This window comes from Eulemur rufifrons, chromosome 9 (assembly GCF_041146395.1).
Source record: "Eulemur rufifrons isolate Redbay chromosome 9, OSU_ERuf_1, whole genome shotgun sequence".
NCBI classification, from domain to species: Eukaryota; Metazoa; Chordata; class Mammalia; order Primates; family Lemuridae; genus Eulemur; species Eulemur rufifrons.
In genome coordinates this window covers 24,486,321-24,504,018 of record NC_090991.1, presented here as the reverse complement: position 1 = coordinate 24,504,018, position 17,698 = coordinate 24,486,321, and the positions used below count along the sequence as shown (strand labels likewise).

General features: G+C 40.0%; 1 protein-coding gene across 1 annotated transcript in view; it reads left to right on the top strand.

Annotated features, from left to right (window-relative positions):
• Window positions 1-6,561: 6,561 nt before the first annotated feature.
• The window catches only part of APPBP2 (amyloid beta precursor protein binding protein 2), a 57,562-nt gene continuing 46,425 nt past the window's right edge, over window positions 6,562-17,698 (top strand). Inside the window, exon 1 of the mRNA XM_069482325.1 lies at window positions 6,562-6,964. Within this exon, the coding sequence (XP_069338426.1) occupies window positions 6,827-6,964 (138 nt within the window). The 5' untranslated portion in view covers window positions 6,562-6,826. The remainder of the gene's footprint in view (window positions 6,965-17,698) is intronic.

Here is a 17,698-nt window from a genome sequence, read left to right as displayed (position 1 = left end):
TGCTTTTTTGTTTGTTTGTTTTTTGGAAACAGAGTCTTTTTCTGTCACCCCCCATAGAATGCAGTGGTGTCATCATATCTCACTGCAACCTCAAACTCCTGGGCTCAAGCGATCCTGCCTCAGCCTCCTGAGTAGCTGGGACTACAGGTATATGCCATCATGCCCAGCTATTAATAATTTTTCTATTTTTTGTAGAGATGGGGTCTCACTCTTGCTCAGGCTGGTCTTGAACTCCTCAGCTCAAGCCATCCTCCTGCCTCGCCCTCCCAGAGTGCTAGGATTATAGGTGTGAGCCGCCACACCCAGTCCCCTTTATGCCTTCATTCCATACACTAAACCAGCATTAGCGGCACTAATCCAAAAACATCTACTTCAGATTGTCCGATCAAGTAGGCAGAATGTGTGCAGGGCAGGTTGCAGGTGGGCATCCTCAAAATAAGGACCAGCTAATGATAGGTTATACTTAGTATTGCTTCTTAGGGCCAAATGGGGATGGTATATATGTTAATAAAGACAGTAGAAATCAAAAACATGCGGAACAGCCTAGCAGGTAGTAGTTTGGATTACTTGTGATCATAGAATGCCATATATAGCAAGCAGGGTGAATTTAAAGGGCCCAAGGCAAGATGAACAGTAACCATGAACATGTCCAGAAAACTCAGGTTTTCTGCAGATATGGGTGATGAGGGATGATGAGAATTAGGCTGGTTTCCCCCGCCCCAACCAGAACTTCTTGATAAAGACTTGCTTTGATCTCTGGTGGTTGCAAGTTATATGGGTCATTACAAGTGACCCAGTCATTTTGCTTAAATAATGTTTGGTGCTATAGGTGTGCCTTGAAGACCTTATTTATGAGATCCATGTGGCTGTTAGTCAATGGTTGATGGGTGTTAATACATGCATTTAGACTTGGAGGGCTTTGAAAAGGACTTCAAATTTAGGACAAAAATCATTATCTCCATTTTGACATTCTGTGGCTAAGGCAGTTCACTCAAAATGTAGCAGAGCCATAGTCTGAAAGTTAAGAAAGTTGTCCAGTATAGACTTTGAATTGTGTAATTTTCATAAATGAATTCATATATTTGGTAATGGGAATTCCTGAGGAGGAACAGATTCATTATGGAGTCTAAGGGGACAGATTGCTGGGAACTTCCGGGACGTGGAATAGAGTGTTCCAGTTATCTAATTGTGGCATAACAAACCATTCCAACCTTAGTGATATAAATGAACTACCATTTACTATGCTCTTGTGCTCAGGAATTCAGACAAAGCACAGCAGGAATGCTTGTTTCAGCTCCTAGCCCTCATCTAGGAAGACTGAGGTATAGGGTCCCCCAGTTTCCCCCGCTTTCTTTGTGTGTCCTAACTGAAATCGCAGAATGCCTTAACCACCCTGTGACCCTGCCAGCTGTACGTTTTTCCCAACAGGCTTGAACCCAGACTGGGGCCTTGAACATTCCAGGCACTGATAAAGATATCTAGGTTTACTAGAAAGAACTGGCCCTGGCCTTCAGCCAAATTCCTTAAATCTTCACATAAACTCTTTACCCTAACCCCTTTGCTGCAGACATACCTAGATAGAACATTCCTTTTCGCTCCCTGTTCGTCGTTAAGTATAGATACAGCACTCTCTATGTAAGTTCCCCCGATACACGCTTTGGACTGATCGCTCTAGCATTTAGTGCTTCTTTCTTTGGAATTCCAACTGGCCCTACCCGAGGATGGTTTGGAGCACTCCCTTGTGGGAACTTCCCTGCCTCCACTTTTGGGGTGACTTCAGCTGCGGGTTCAGTGGGACAAAACAGACATGACTCAAATGTCTTAGAGTTGGAATTATCTAGAAGTTCTTCACTCAAATATCTGGTACCTGGGCTGGGATGATTCAAAGTCTGCACTCAGGGACTGTTGACCAGAGGGCTTACATGTAGCTTTTCAAGTGGTTTGGGCTTTCTCAGAGTGCGTGCATATAAGTAGAAAAACAAACTCACTTTCTCCTACTATATTCTCACAACATGCTTCTGACACCAGATATGTGAGTTTTCCCCCCCACACATCAAGCTATCAATCAATTCTGCAGGGGACACCAACTGGGTGTCCTCCAATTCAATTCTGACACCATCTACCTGGAGAAAGTGCCGGATCTCATAGGCTGAGGGCTTAGTTCTACAGTACTGCCTCCCACTTCTGATGCTAAATGATGCCAATTGCAAGCCCCAGGTCGTTTCACCTGTGCTTCTGACCAACTGGCTATATAAACTGGGGTCCCTATGATTCCCTCCTTGCGTTTGATTAATTTGCTAGAGTGGCTCATAAAACTCAGTGAAACACATTTACTGGTTTATTAAAAAGGATATTTTAAAGGTTACAAACTGTAAAAGAAAATAAAATTTCAGGATCCTCTAAATTTATTATGCCAAGGGCAAAGTTAAGCCCTGGAGACTGAGTCACATAGCATGTTTGCAACTTCTGCTTTTTAGGTTATATTAATAAATTAATTCTATTTCTCATTGTTCTTGTTTTGTAAGCAGACCTCTTCCCCTTCCAATTACTGATATTTGTTATGGATTAACTGCCTCCTTTATTGTCCTGTACTCAACTCAGACCAGATGGCACAAAAGACCCCAGAACTGTTACATCTTCAGTATGGAATGTTACATATACCTTTTCCCAAAGAAAAAGATCACCTTTACTAATCAAATCATTGTAACAATGCATTAAGCCTCATATAGAAAGATGCTGAAGTTCTGTTAAGTTTTCCTAAACTTTGTCTGTATAAATGATCCCAAACTGCTACAATTTGGAACACTGACTTCCATTCTTTGGAATCTGTGTTTCTTGAGTGGCCATCCTCAAACTTTGTACTTGAATAAACTCTCTTTAACCTAGATTCTGACCTTTTTGATTATTTTAGGTTGATGAAATGAACAGCCAGATGAAGAGATATACAGAGAGAGGTACAGAAGGGTCCCAAGTGCAAGAATTTACCCACTCATCAAGTTGGGGTGTGCCACTCTCCAGGCATGTAGATGTGTTCTTGTTCACCTTCCTGGAAGCCTCCTGCACTCAGTCCTTTGGGCTTTTATGGAGGCTTCATTACATAGGCATGATTGATTAAATAATTGGCAATTAGTGATCAACTCAACCTTCAGTTCCTCTCTTCTCCTGGGAAAGTGATGGGTGGGGCTGTGAGTTCCAACTCTCTGAGCACTGGGTTGGTTTCCCTGGCAACCATCCCCCATCCAGTGGTTGTCGAGGGACTTTCCAAAAATCACCTCATTAACAAAAGCTCAGGAGTGGTTGAAAGGGGCTTGTTATAAATAACACAAGACTATCTTTCATCTTTAATCCCTGGAGCTGTTCCTGAGCTGTTTCAGGAACTAAGGACAAAAGGCCAAATATTTTCATAAAAGATGCTCTAGTTACTTAGGAAATTACAAGGGTTATAGGAGCTGTGAGTCAGGAACCGTGGATGAAAACAACATGGACTCTGAATGACTTTTTCTGATTTAGCATCAGAAGTCATGCAGCCTCACTTCTGCCATGCTCCATTGGTTGATACAGTCACAATCCACCCAGATTTAAGGGGAAGGTATTTAGATCCCATTTCTCAGTGAGGGGAGCCTCAAAGAAATTGCAACTTAAAAAGTTGTCACAATGAGTTATCATAGCCTCTTAGGATTCTTAGGAATCTTTTTGGACCAGGTTCACGTCTCAGTTATCTCTGTATGGTGCAAGGCCTCCTGCCAAATTTGCAGCTAGGAGAACTCAAGGTTTAAAAGGGGATTTCTTGGACTGTAGGGGTAATTTTGTGAGACAAAATTTCCCTGTCCATCAAAATGTATAGGTGGCCATGACAGTTTAGCAGGCCTTTTCTGTATTCTACCCTTCTGGAGCTGGGAGTGCATGATTCTAGATCTTCTTCTGGCTCTCTCTGCTAGTCATAGATTATTGCCATCTTCCTTCTGATATACAAATCTGATCCTTTTACTTCCATGCTTATAATCCTTCAAGGATTCCCTATCATCTCACAGAGAAAGTCCAAGGCCATTAGCATCACATGCAAGCCCTTTTATGATCTGGTCCTGACCACTGGGAACTCAGATTTTATGCTACAGTCCAAAATATGAAAAACAGCATAGTATAATTATTGAGTTAAAATCCTAGCTCTGGTGGCCCTCATTAATTTCCTGGGTGCAAGGGAAAACCTTTCTTCTCTCAGTTGAGGAGAGTCCACAACAAAAATGGCCTAGTTTCCCCTGGTTTCTCTAGTTAGCCAGTTCTTGAAGGCCCAAGCCTGCAGATGAATGCTAATTCTGGAGCCACTGCTCCCCTTTGACCCTTGACCCTTCATATAGATGCCAGCCCAATGGTCCTGACTCTTCTAACCCTCATGCTGAATTGTTTTTCAGAGGCCTTATCTTTTCAGGCAGTCTGTTTGCTCTTGGTCAGGGCTTCCCAATCCAGCACACAGTTTTTTTTTCTTTTTTTTTTTTTTTTTTTGAGACAGAGTCTCACTCTGTTGCCCAGGCTACAGTGCCATGGCGTCAGCCTAGCTCACAGCAACCTCAAACTCCTGGGCTCAAGTGATCTTCCTACCTCAGCCTCCCGAGTAGCTGGGACTACAGGCATGTGCCACCATGCCCAGCTAATTTTTTCTGTATATATTTTTAGTTGTCCATATCATTTCTTTCTATTTTTAGTAGAGACGAGGTCTCACTCTTGCTCAGGTTGGTCTGGAACTCCTGAGCTCAAACGATCTACCTGCCTCGGCCTCCCAGAGTGCTAGGATTATAGGCGTGAGCCACCGCGCCCGGCCAATCACACACATTTTAATAACTTTCAATCTCAAAGCAGTGAAGAGATTAAGAGGCCCCTTTCATCCAGAGTCATTTTTGTGTCTGTATACATTTCTAAATGTCTAACTCAGTATCTGAGGTCCATATAGCAATCAATATGGGTGTCTGACACAACAACTTCCATCTGTTTACAGGACCTGAGTCCAGGTCCTGATTTAACCAAAATGTCCTAACGTCTGCATTCAACTTCAGGGGAATCATCGATCCCTTGAGGTAGGGTTGCTGGATAAAATAAGGAGCCCTGTTAAATCTGAATTTCAGATGAACAACAGATAGGGTTTTACTGTAAGTATGTCTCCTGCAATATTTGCATGGATAATGGGTAATTATGCATTTTTGTGGGGAAGGGATCCTGAGTTTCAAAAGGGTTTGTGTCTAAGAACTGATGCAGGATTTTTTTTTTCCTCTTCATAAATTAAGGTGAAATATGAGGCAGGATTTGATGAATGAACTGATGCACTTATAAGTGTATGAGTGACTTGGAAGGAGTGGGTGCATGGACCACTAGAATGGGAGTTCTATTGCATAGAACATACTTGTATTTAAAAAAAAACTTTTCTTATCTGAAATTTAAAATGTAACTGGATATTTGTATTTTTTTACTTGTTAAATCTGACAAATCTAAGTTGGGGCCAACCACAGCTTTCCTAGGTTCATGGATTATAGAATAAGAATTAATATAGGCTGAAGAAGACTAAGTGTGTTTCTTTTTTGCCAAATTATTTAACCACTTACCACGAATACCAGAGTGGAGGGCAAACTAAAAGAACTCCTTCCAATTCCTTTAATTCTAAATATCAGGGCATTATTATTGTCTTCAGGATTTACATTGTCATAGAGTGACTATGAGATTGATGGTGTCACCAACAATGACAGCCAGTAATTTCCTTGTTAAATTCCTACAACCAAAAGATGTTGCATCAAGTTCTTGAAATCACAGACTTAGAAATTTAAATTACATAAATTGCAGCTGTTCAGGCTGAGGAAAGGAGCTGAAACAAGCACTCCCAAATATTCACCAATCCCTTGAAGCCAAGACTGTAACTCTGGGAGAAAACTGAAATCTTCATTTCTATTGTACCATTAAGTCCTATCACAGCCACCATTTAGCCTTTTTTCTCTTACTACTATTTGTAATTCCATCACCAGGCTAAACTTCCTACCGAGTTATAGAGTAAGAATTTTTTCTTTTTTCGTAAATTTTATTTGGATAAAGAAACATGATAAACGGTGCAAATGGTTTATCTCCCTTCATCGTGTCCCCTAGGTCCTGGACCGCAGGTTTTTAACTTGGATTAGGGATCGGAATCTAAAGATTTCTGGAGTGACGTGAATTCTCCGAAAGCTTAATTTTCAATGTACGGATAATTGTGCACGTTTGTGGGGAGAGGATTCAAACTTTCACCTGAGCCTAGGGTCCGCGTCTAAGAACTCCTGATGCAGGACTTGCTGAAGGAAACGATGCGCCCGAGAGACTCGGAACTGGGGATAAAAATCCTGTCATGATTTGTCACTGCGTAAAAAGTCTACATCCCTTCACCCAGCTCCATGGCCCCTTAGGAAGTATGTTCTCCATGGGAGGGAATGCAGTGCTCCCCAAGTTTTCCGCCTGCTGCACTCCTTCCCTCCACCGCGTCGGCGTGCGTCGACGTCATGACGCCGCACACGCAGTCCCGCCCCTGCAGAGATCGGCGCTGGGACGGAACCCAGATTCCTCGCAAACCCGGAATGTGAGGCTTTGGCCTGGCAGTAGGGTGTTCCCTGTCCCACCCTTTCCCCGGGCGGCGTCCACTGCCGCTGTTCCCTGGCTCACCCCGGACGAGACTGGGCGGCCGTGCCCTTCTGCCGTGTGCCCGCGTGGCTGCCGCCGACCCTCTGAATCCTCCGGGGCCGCAGAGGAGTTCGCTACGGAGGGAGGCGGGGGCCTTCGGGAGGAGGAGGCGGAGGAGGCGGAGGAGGAGGGAAGGAAGATGGCGGCCGTGGAACTAGAGTGGATCCCAGAGACTCTCTATAATACCGCCATCTCCGCTGTCGTGGACAACTACATCCGCTCCCGCCGAGACATCCGCTCCTTGCCCGAGAACATCCAGTTCGATGTTTACTACAAGGTATGGACCGCGGGCCTGCTGTCTGCTCCCTCTGCTCTGCTCCCGCAGCCCCTGCGGCCGCACCCCCTTCCACGTCTGCGAACCCCCACGGTTAACCCCTCACCCTTCCGTAGCATTATCGCTTCCCGAGACGTCGGATGCGGTGTCCGCGTTGCCGATATAGAAACACTCTACTTCCACAGCCTCTGTCTCTTAAGCTTGATAGTTCTTGATGTGTCTTGCCCCATTTGGTGTCCCTTCTACACAGTGGCCCCCTTGGGTAGGCCTTTTGCGTGGACTTCCTCTATTGCGCCCCTGTCCCACCCAGTCTTTCCCTTCTAGCCTATATGTTCAGGATATTTTCCACTCTGTCCTCCTCATTAATTGTCAGCATCAGCTGGACTTTTTTCCTCTGCTCCTCCCCCCGCCCCCTTCCTACTTTCTCGTCTCGCCGCCTTCCTTGTCCAAGTGTTTTTTTTCTGCTTCGTTTTCCTTCGTTTCTTTTTTCTCTTCCCAAACTGGAGGGAGTTAAGGATTATTGGAAATAGTCTGTGTGCTTTATTTGCATATTCTTTAAAGCTTTTATTTATTTATTTTTGTTTATAGTTGAGGTTGAATTGGGGGTTTTATTAATATGGGAATGTTGATCAACTGTTTGAAAAGGGGAGAAATGTTTCCTGAAAGAAAAAATACTTTTAGAATTTAAATTATGTCCATGTATTTGAAAGTTGCAATCTTGCAGCATTCCTAAATCCCTCCCCCTCATAAATCGGAACAAAAAGTCTCCCAAGTCACTGTCCAAGGAGTTTCAAGGGTAAGTGTCTTTAGACGTGGACTATTTTTGCAGTGTTTTGAAAGGGAGGAGAACTTTATGGACTTGGAGCCTCCCTTTTCCTCTTCCCCCACATTTGAATGTGAACACTGGATTTATTATTCAGTCCTTCTTGCCTTGAATAGACGTGGATAACTCCTAGTCTGCAGTAGCCACCGGTGCAAAATGTGACCAGAAGTAGAGTGGGATTTATTTTTTTAGATTTTAAATACTTCCTTTTAATGTGTAAGTTGGTGGAACAGTGTAAGCTGATATTTAACAGATGTGTATGTTCTTATGTATGTGTGGTGTTTTATGGCAGTTGTTTTGTTGGGGAGATTGCCTGCTTTCTCCACCCCTAGAATATTTTTCAAAATTAGCAGCTGACAGGCTGCATTCTACTAAATCCAGCAGCTTAGCACCAATCTAACAATTAAAATGTTTTTCCCCCTAAATATTTGGAGAAGATTCATTTAGGTCTTGGATGTTATTATTACTTTTGGACTTAGAGAAAAACCTCCCTTCATTCCTAAACACTTTGATCCATTGATTTACTTTTGTGTATATTTAAGGAAATTTTGTACATTTAGGATGCATTGCTCCCAAGGAAGGACAAGTGAAATTTGTCTTTCTCAGCCTGGGAAACTGCTGCTTTGTATATGCTATCTCTGTCCATTTTATTAAATCATGTGTAATCTTGTACATTTAGAGGAAATCACTGGGAATTTATCAAAGTATATTTACTAGTTGAATTCCTTCAGAATACTTGGATATGTTCTAGTAACTTTCACTTCCAGTTCAAACTTTTCATTTGAATATTATTAGTGAGTATGAACAGATGGCACTTTTGTCACGTTTTCTGTTTCACAAAATTCACAAAGTTTTAATATTGGGTTTTTTTGTATACTTTTACTCCTTAGTAATTGTATGCTTATTGGGAGTGTGGCACTGTGCTAACGTGAAGGAAGATATTTAATATATGCTTGGAACTGTGTAAAGTGCTTTTGCATATGTTATCTTGTTTAATCTTCACAATTAAACTTTGAAGTAGAGTACAGTATAACTCTGTTTTATAGGTGAGAAAGTTAAGTAATTTAATGAAGATCTCAAACCTAGTATTTAGTTCCTGAGTTCCTTTTTTGCTTAGAAAGATTTGTATCTTAAGATAGATTATTTTAACGAAAGATATTATAGAAGTAATTTTTTATTAGTTCCTATCTATTAGTAGATAGAATGAAAATCATTCCCAGGACTCTAGTCTTTAATGGAGACATAAGAAGCAATTTTTCTTCCTTTTAAGCACTGTATCAGCGCATAAATGTAAGAAACTTTAAAGCAATTTAAATACACACATAAATATAAGATACTCATTTCCTGCCTAACTTGTGAAAATTTAGGAGGTTACTGTTTACAATTTCCAATTTTCTCCACTTTAGAGCCAAGGAGAAACTCACAATCGCATCCCTCCTGCAGTCCCAATTTCCATCAAAAGACATAGTTGTAGACAAAATTGTACTATTTGTGGAATCATCAGTTTCCCCATTCTTGTTTTTTTGGGTTTTGTGGTTTTTTTTTTTTTTTTTTTAGACAGTCTCACTCTGTTGCCCAGGCTAGAGTACCGTGGTGTCAGCCTAGCTCTCAGCAACCTCAGACTTCTGGGCTCAAGTGATCCTCCTGCCTCAGCCTCCTGAGTAGCTGGGACTACAGGCATACATCACCATGCTTGGCTAATTTTTCTATTTTTAGTGGAGACGGGGGTCTTGCACTTGCTCAGGCTGGTCTTGAACTCCTGAGCTCAAGCGATCTTCCGCTTTGGCCTCCCACAGTGCTAGGATTACAGGCGTTAGCCACCTGCCGGCCTTCCCCATTCTTCTTGATTGATGTAGTCCAGTGTCATTGTATTGATTTTTGTCAGTAGCTTCAGATGAAGGCACAATCATAAAGCATTAGAGAAGGGGTTAGGGCCGGGCGTGGTGGCTCACGCCTGTAATCCTAGCACTCTGGGAGGCCGAGGTGGGCGGATCGTTTGAGCTCAGGAGTTCGAGACCAGCCTGAGCAAGAGCGAGACCCCCATCTCTACTAAAAATAGAAAGAAATTATATGGACAGCTAAATATATATAGAAAAAATTAGCCGGGCATGGTGGTGCATGCCTGTAGTCCCAGCTACTTGGGAGGCTGAGACAGGAGGATCACTTGAGCTCAGGAGTTTGAGGTTGCTGTGAGCTAGGCTGACGCCACGGCACTCACTCTAGCCTGGGCAACAGAGTGAGACTCTGTCTCAAAAAAAAAAAAAAAAAAAACAAAAAAAAAAAGAGAAGGGGTTAGGGACTGAATGGGAGGTGAAGAAGTAGGAATGTTGACTGCTCCCTAAGTAAGGGAAGGGTGGGAGCGGTTGATAAGCAGGAAGGGTAAGATATGAAGTGATTTTTTTTTTTTCTTACGAATGGAAGGCATTAGAATATATTTGTTGGCTTATTGGTGGAAACCAAAAGAGAGTGAGATTGAATATACAGGTAAGGCAGGAAACAAGTTATGGAGCAGAGCCCCTGAGCAGGAACATTAATTAATGAGTCTTTGCCCTTTCTGCTCTTTCCATCTTCACCGTGCCTAAATTAAGGTATTAGTCTTAAATTGAAGTTGGGGAAAGAATACTACTTCTAAGATCAGAAGAAAAGAGTTAAAGATATAAGGTATCAATATAGGTAAGTTTGCAAGGAACGATTGTCATGAATTAGAAGGAGAGATCATGTGCTGAGGGCAGGGGGTAAGAGTGGTAGCTTTTAAGTAGAAAGGCTAAACAGAAGTTGGAAATGGCTACTGAAGTATGTGAGAAGGGCAGCTGACTAAAAATATGTAGAAGAATTGACAGTTCAGTAAAAATCAGTACCCTACAAAATACAGTCATGTATCACATGGTATAACCTATTGTTCCTAGGCTACAAACCTGTACAGCCTGTTACTGTACTGAATACTGTAGGCAGTTGTAAAACAATGGTAGGTATTTGTGTATCTAAGCATAGCAAAGGTACAGTAAAAATACAATCTAAAAGATTAAAAATGGTACACCTGTATAGGTTACTTATCATGAATGGTGCTTGTGAGACTGGAAGTTGCTCTTGGGTGAGTTGGTGGTGAGTGAATATGAAGGCTTAGGACATCACTGTACACTACTGTAGACTTTATAAATGCTCTACACTTAGGCTACACTAAATTTATTTTTTAAAAATAAAACTATGACATCACTAGGTGGTAGAAATTTTTCACCTCTATTATAATCTATCTTATGGGACTACCTTTTTTATACGTGGTCTGTTGTTGACTGACATGTTATGTGGCACATGACTGTAATGGCTTCGATTCTGAATGGTTTTTCTCCAAGGGAACTCAACCATTTTGGTATAGAAGTAGATAAGGTTAAGTGAAAGAATTGTTAGGTGAGCATGGTGGTGTGTGTCTACAGTCCTAGCTACTCAGGAGGCTGATGCAAGATTGCTTGAGCCCAGAAGTTTGAGTCTGTACTATGCTAGGATCACTTCTATGAAAAATAGCCACTGTGCTCCAGCCTGGAGCAATATAGACCGTGTTCCTTAAAAAGAAAAATGGAGGAAAAAAAAAAAAAAAGAATTGTAGAACTGTATACAAAGTAAGTGAAAGCAAATAGAGTGAGAGGCTGAGTTCTTTAAGGAATAAAGTTTATGATCTTTTCTTTTGAACTATTGAATGTTCTATTTTGTGTCATCTTCCGAATACAAAGTGTGTTATAGAGTTAAGTTTTGGCTAAGTGAAGTGTTTTAATGATGTGGTCTATTTATTGTTTTCACAGTCTTAAACTAATGATTTGGGTTTTTTTAATGATTATTATTACTGTAAGACTCATGCTGAAAACCGTATAAGTCCCGTTTTAGGAATAGAGTTAATTTTTTCTATTTCTGTGTGTATATCTGCCGTATAGCTATATACAGCCTCAACCAATATTCTGAGAATCTTTTTTAAAATTTGTTGGTAACAAATTGGAATAAGATATTTGCAACATACTTAGCAGCCAAAGAGTTAATATTCTTTTCATATAAAGATCTCTTAGGTTCAATAAGATGAGAACTCAAACTTGAGGAGAGGGAGGGACATAAAAACATAGTCAGCTATACCATGTATGTGGATGGGAAGGTAATGTGTTACAAACATGTCAGTTCATCTCAGTTTAAGCTGTGAATTTACCACAGTTTGAATCAGAATCTCAGAATTTTATTTGGTATAGGAAACTGATTAAATATGAAGTTTACCAGGAGGAATTAATTACCTGAGAATAAATAAACCAAGGAAATTCCAAAGCTCAATACTCAGGAGAGATGTGCGTTTTAAGATAGTCAAGTGTATTAGAAAGTTTTAATATATTTAAAACAGTGTAGCATTGGGGCAAGAACAAGAGTGAGGAATTGATTTATAGAACATAGTAAACGGTCTAGAAAGAAACTAAAGCATATATAAGAACTTACTATATGATAAAGTTATGAGACATTGTTTTACTTCAGATCAATAGGGAAATATTTAAAAACACCTTTGGCAACTGGTTATTTGAGGGGAAAGACCTCTGCTTCACACTCTATACCAAAATGAATTCCAAGTGAATTTAAGATTTAAAGTTGGCTGTTGAAATCATGAAAGTATCAGAATAAACTACTGGGTCAATATCTTGCAGTGGGAAATGACTAAAATTTCTTCTTTAAAGAAATTATTATAAGGCAACTTACAAGTTATAATAATGTCAAACATAAAGATAAGTAATATAGGCTGGCCCAATGGTAGTGGGTTATCAGAACTTATTAACATTAGTGTCACTAAAGTTGGTATACAACCCCCCACTGCTAAATTTGACTGACTTTAAAAAAAATAAGTAATATAAAAGGCAAGGTCCTCTATCTTTACCTCTTGTCTTGTCATCTTGCCAACACTAGTGCCATCTTGGCATGAAGAAGGCTTTTCTAAGTATGAAACCAAAACCCAGAGAGGATAAAAAGAAATTGATACTTTCAAGTGCATTAAAAAGTAGAGAAAAAAATTGTAAGCACACTTTTAAGAAGACTGTAAAATGACAACATTTGACAGATAAAGGGCAAGTTTCCTGATATAGAAAGATCTAATACTATTCAGTATGAAAAAGGCAGCCAACTCATGTCCAGAGGAGCTGAACAGCTAGCTTATAGAAGAGGAAATATGAATGGCCAGTGAACATCAAAGGATGCGCAACTGAAATGCAAATTCAAACGCAATATCTAGCCAAGGCAGTCATGAAGAAGGGAAATCTGGACAACTTTGATTACCAAATACCTAGCTGTAACAAGTAAGATAATATGATATTGGCACATGGGTAGACAGATAGACCAGTGGAGCAAAACAGTCCAGTACAGACTGACACATGTACTGTCACCTGCTTTATGATAAAAGAGACACAGCAGTACCATGGGGAAAGGAAAATCAAGTAAATGGTGTTAGTCAATTAGGTATCTATATGAGGGAAAAAATATCTTGACCTTAACTCAAACCATACACAAAAATCATTTCCAGAAAGTTTGCTGATCTAAATGTAAAACATAAAAGATTTTTGGAAAAAAAATTATATCATCAAAGATTGCTAAATTAGGATGCAGAATCAGCTAAATATAAAGGAAGTTTGATAAATTTTCTATGTTTCTAATTATAGTGGGCCATATTGAGATCATGAACATCTATTCATCAAAAGATATAATTAAGAGAGTAAAAAGAAGGTTAGGGACAGTGGCTCACACCTGTAATCCCAGCATTCTGGGAGGCTGAGGCAGGAGGAGGCCAGGAGTTTGAGACCAGCCTGGACAACATAGCAAGACTCTGTCTCTCAAAAAAAAAAAAAAAAAAAAATTAGCTGGGCATTGTGGCTCACACCTGTAGTCCCAGGTACTTGGGGGGCTGAGGCAGGAGGATCGCTTGAGCCCAGGAGTTCAAGCCTGCAGTGAGCTATGATCATACCACTACACTCCAGCCTGGGTGACAGAGGGAGACCCTGTCTCTTAAAACAAAAACAAACAAACAAAAAAACCTAGTAAGAAGCCAAGCGACAGAGTGGGAGAAGGTATTTGCAGTACATATATCTAACAAAGGAGTCATCGTGCGTCTAAAGAACTACAAATTAATAGCAAAGAAAAATAACCAAGTTTTAAAAATTTTTAATGGTAAAGAACTTGAATAAGCACCCAAAAAGAGAATATTCAATAGACCTATCAAATATGTGGAAAGCAGTTCAACCTCATTTTGTCTTGAGGGAAATGCTGTTCTGTACACCCATCAGAATGACTAAATGAAAAAGGAAAAATGTTAGCAGGAATTTGAAGCAATCAAAACTCTCACTGTTAGTGGGAGTGTAAATTGATGCACCATTTTAAAAAAGTAGTATCATCTACTAAAACTGAACATATATACATACCCTATAACCCAGTAATTCCACTTCAAGATATATATACTAATTGTAGGATAGTCATACAATCATATTATACAATGAAAATGAATGAATGACAACTGCTTGAAACAATATAGATGAATCTCACAAATGATATTGAATGAAAGAAACCAGTCCCAGGAATATATTCCAGAGGCTCCTAAACTTTCTGTCTTCATATCACTTGATTCATGGCACCACCCTCAGCAGGCCAAAAGAGGCTGGTCCCAGTGGCTCATGCTTGTAATGCCAGGGATTTGGGAGGTCAAATGGAATGGATGATCACTTGAGGCATGGAGTTAACATAGGGAGACCCTGTCTCAAAAAAAAAAAAAAAAAAGAAAGAAAGTAAAATTAATTGGGCATGGTGGCGTGTGCCTGTAGTCCTAGCTACTGCGGAGAGGGAGGGCAGAGGATTGCCTGAGTGCAGGAGTTTGAGGTTGCAGTGAGCTGTGATTGTGCCATTTCACTCCAGCCTGGGTGACAGAGTGATATACCCTGTCTCTAAAAAAAAAAGAAAGAAAAGAAATACCTGACAGTTGTGTTTATATTAAGTAGTTAGGTCAAAACACCTTAATAGGCCGGGTGCGGTGGCTCACGCCTGTAATCCTAGCACTCTGGGAAGCCGAGGTGGGCGGATCGTTTGAGCTCAGGAGTTCGAGACCAGCCTGAGCAAGAGCAAGACCCCGTCTCTACTAAAAAATAGAAAGAAATTAACCGGACAACTACAAATATATAGAAAAAAGCCGGGCATGGTGGTGCATGCCTGTAGTTGCAGCTACTTGGGAGGCTGAGGCAGGAGGATTGCTTGAGCTCAGGAGTTTGAGGTTGCTGTGAGCTAGGCTGACGCCACGGCACTCAATCTAGCCTGGGCAACAAAGTGAGACTCTGTCTCAAAAAACAAACAAACAAAAAAAAAAAAAACACACCTTAATATTTATATTCTAACACCTATTAAAAACTTTCAAAAACTGTTAAAAATGCACAAAAGTTGAAAGAAAAAAAAGTGTTTCATTCTTAAAACAACCACAGTTACTTACTAATGGGATGTTTGAGTTTGTTGGGCACTGTGCAGCATCTCAATCCTTGCAATCAGATTGAACACCCCCACCCTCATTTCCTGTTTCATGTTGATTCTTGAACATTACTTTTTCTCACAGCAACTGCTGAAAACACAGCTTCATGAAGATAAGACATCATTGAAAGCAATATAGTATAGCAGTCTAGTAGTTGGCATAAAGTTCAAAAATGGCAAAATTAAGGTATAGGAGAGGTTACCCCTGTATGATAGGGACAATGTAGGGATATCAGGGAGGCTTCTGAGATTTTGATAATACTCTGTTTTTGTTTTTTTTTTTTTTTTGAGACAGAATCTCACTCTGTTGCCCAGGCTAGAGTGAGTGCCGTGGCGTCAGCCTAGCTCACAGCAACCTCAAACTCCTGGGCTCAAGCAATCCTCCTGTCTCAGCCTCCCGAGTAGCTGGGACTACAGGCATGCACCACCATGCCCGGCTAATTTTTTTCTATATATATTTTTAGCTGTCCATATAATTTCTTTCTATTTTTAGTAGAGATGGGGTCTCGCTCTTGCTCAGGCTGGTCTCGAACTCCTGAGCTCAAACGATCCGCCCACCTCGGCCTCCCAGAGTGCTAGGATTACAGGCGTGAGCCACCGCGCCCGGCCTGATAATACTCTGTTTTTATCATCTGGATGCCATGTGCCTGTTCACCTTGTGCAAATTTATCAAGCTTTATGCTTAGAATATGAGTTGTGCATTCTTCTATACGTATGTTATGCTTCAATAAGGTTTTTTAAAAATCAGCCTTCACCAATCAGATTGTCAAGGTTTAAAAATTCAAATCACTTATACCCTTTAACCTACAATACCATTTAAACATTTTTTTCTTCCAGAAATACTTGTTGAGTGTACAGAAAATTCTAATCAAGGATGTTCAATACAGCATTGTTTATGGTGACAAAAATCAAAAACAACTGTATGCTAATCAAGCATAGAGCATGTAAAGAGAATAAAAACTCGTTACAAAGTGATATGAATACCATAATCTTATGTGATTTTTTTTTTGAGTGGGAGAATATATGTGGATATTTCTGTGTATGCATTGAAAAAGGAATCTGGAGGAACACAACAAAATTTTAATGGTGTTTACTCAAGGGCTAGGATTGCAGTCACTTTTTACTTTATATGTATGTCCTCTATATTTTTTTAATGCTTGGATTTTTATGACCATGTGTTACTTTGATAAACAGAAAAACATATACATATATAAAAGAAGAAGTAAAACAATTTTTAAGAATAAGCTATCTGGGACACAAAGTTGCATAATACTAAGAGGAGACTAGCCTAAATACTGATATTCTAAAAAAAGAATTGTTGAAATGAATGAGAACTAAGTCCAAGTGGTTGTTTAAAAAGAAAAATAGATAACTCAGCTAATTAGTTAATTTGCTAGCTTAGCCAAATCAAGACACATAGGAGAAAGCTCAAATTCTCAAAATTAGAAATGAGAAAGGGAAAACAACCATAGATTAAATGGAAAGGAGAAAAATCTCTTTTTATGTCACAGAATAGCTTTTTTGGTTGTAGAATAGCTTGTATAATGCTATGCTAATCAGTCTGGAAAACTTACTAAAATTATGTTTCTAGGAAAGTACAAATGACCAAAGAGAGAACTTAATAACTAAAAACCATGAATGAAATTGGGACGTTATACTTCTTTCTCTCTGTCTATACCTTTGTAGATGTTGGTTGATAACATCTCTTAAGTCTCTCGTTCTGTCTGTTACCTTTCCTTCTCTGTTTTCTTACATTTCCTTCTGTTTTTATTTCTTTGCAGTTTATTTGTTAAAGAGACAGATTCCTTTGTCCTATAGGCTCTAAAGAGTTCTCTGCAGTCTAGATTTTGCTGATCAATATATAAAGCATTGTCATCAACCCACAAGGCATTTGTTTCTTTGGAGACTTCACTGGTTTCAGACCAGTTTTTAATGCCAGGTTCTGAGTTTGGGGACTGTAAATCATCTAGGTAGTATGATTTAGGACTCCATGCCCAGATGTGTCCTGGGCTGGAGGTTTCAGTTTTTCATGGGAGACTTTTTTGCTAAGGTTGTGGGAGATGTTAGACTTTTTTACTCCTGGCTGTAAGTGTGGTAGGTAATCTCCAGGTCTCTTTGTTTATGGGATATGCTGCCTGGACTCCTTTCTGGTCTTTGCTACTCTAACTTCAAACCATTCAGAGGTATAAATTACTCTGTTTTTCTTTCTTCCCAGCTGTTTTTGAGTTTGTATTTTCTTAATTTTGGACAATGTGGAATTTAAACTCTTGGCTTCAGACTTGGCTATTTATCCAAATGTTATTTTGTGATTTCATATCCAGCATTTCTCTGTGTTTGAAAAGGGCTGGAAGGTTTACATCTGTGTGAATGTTGTCTGCCATATTCTTAGAAGTTTTACTCCC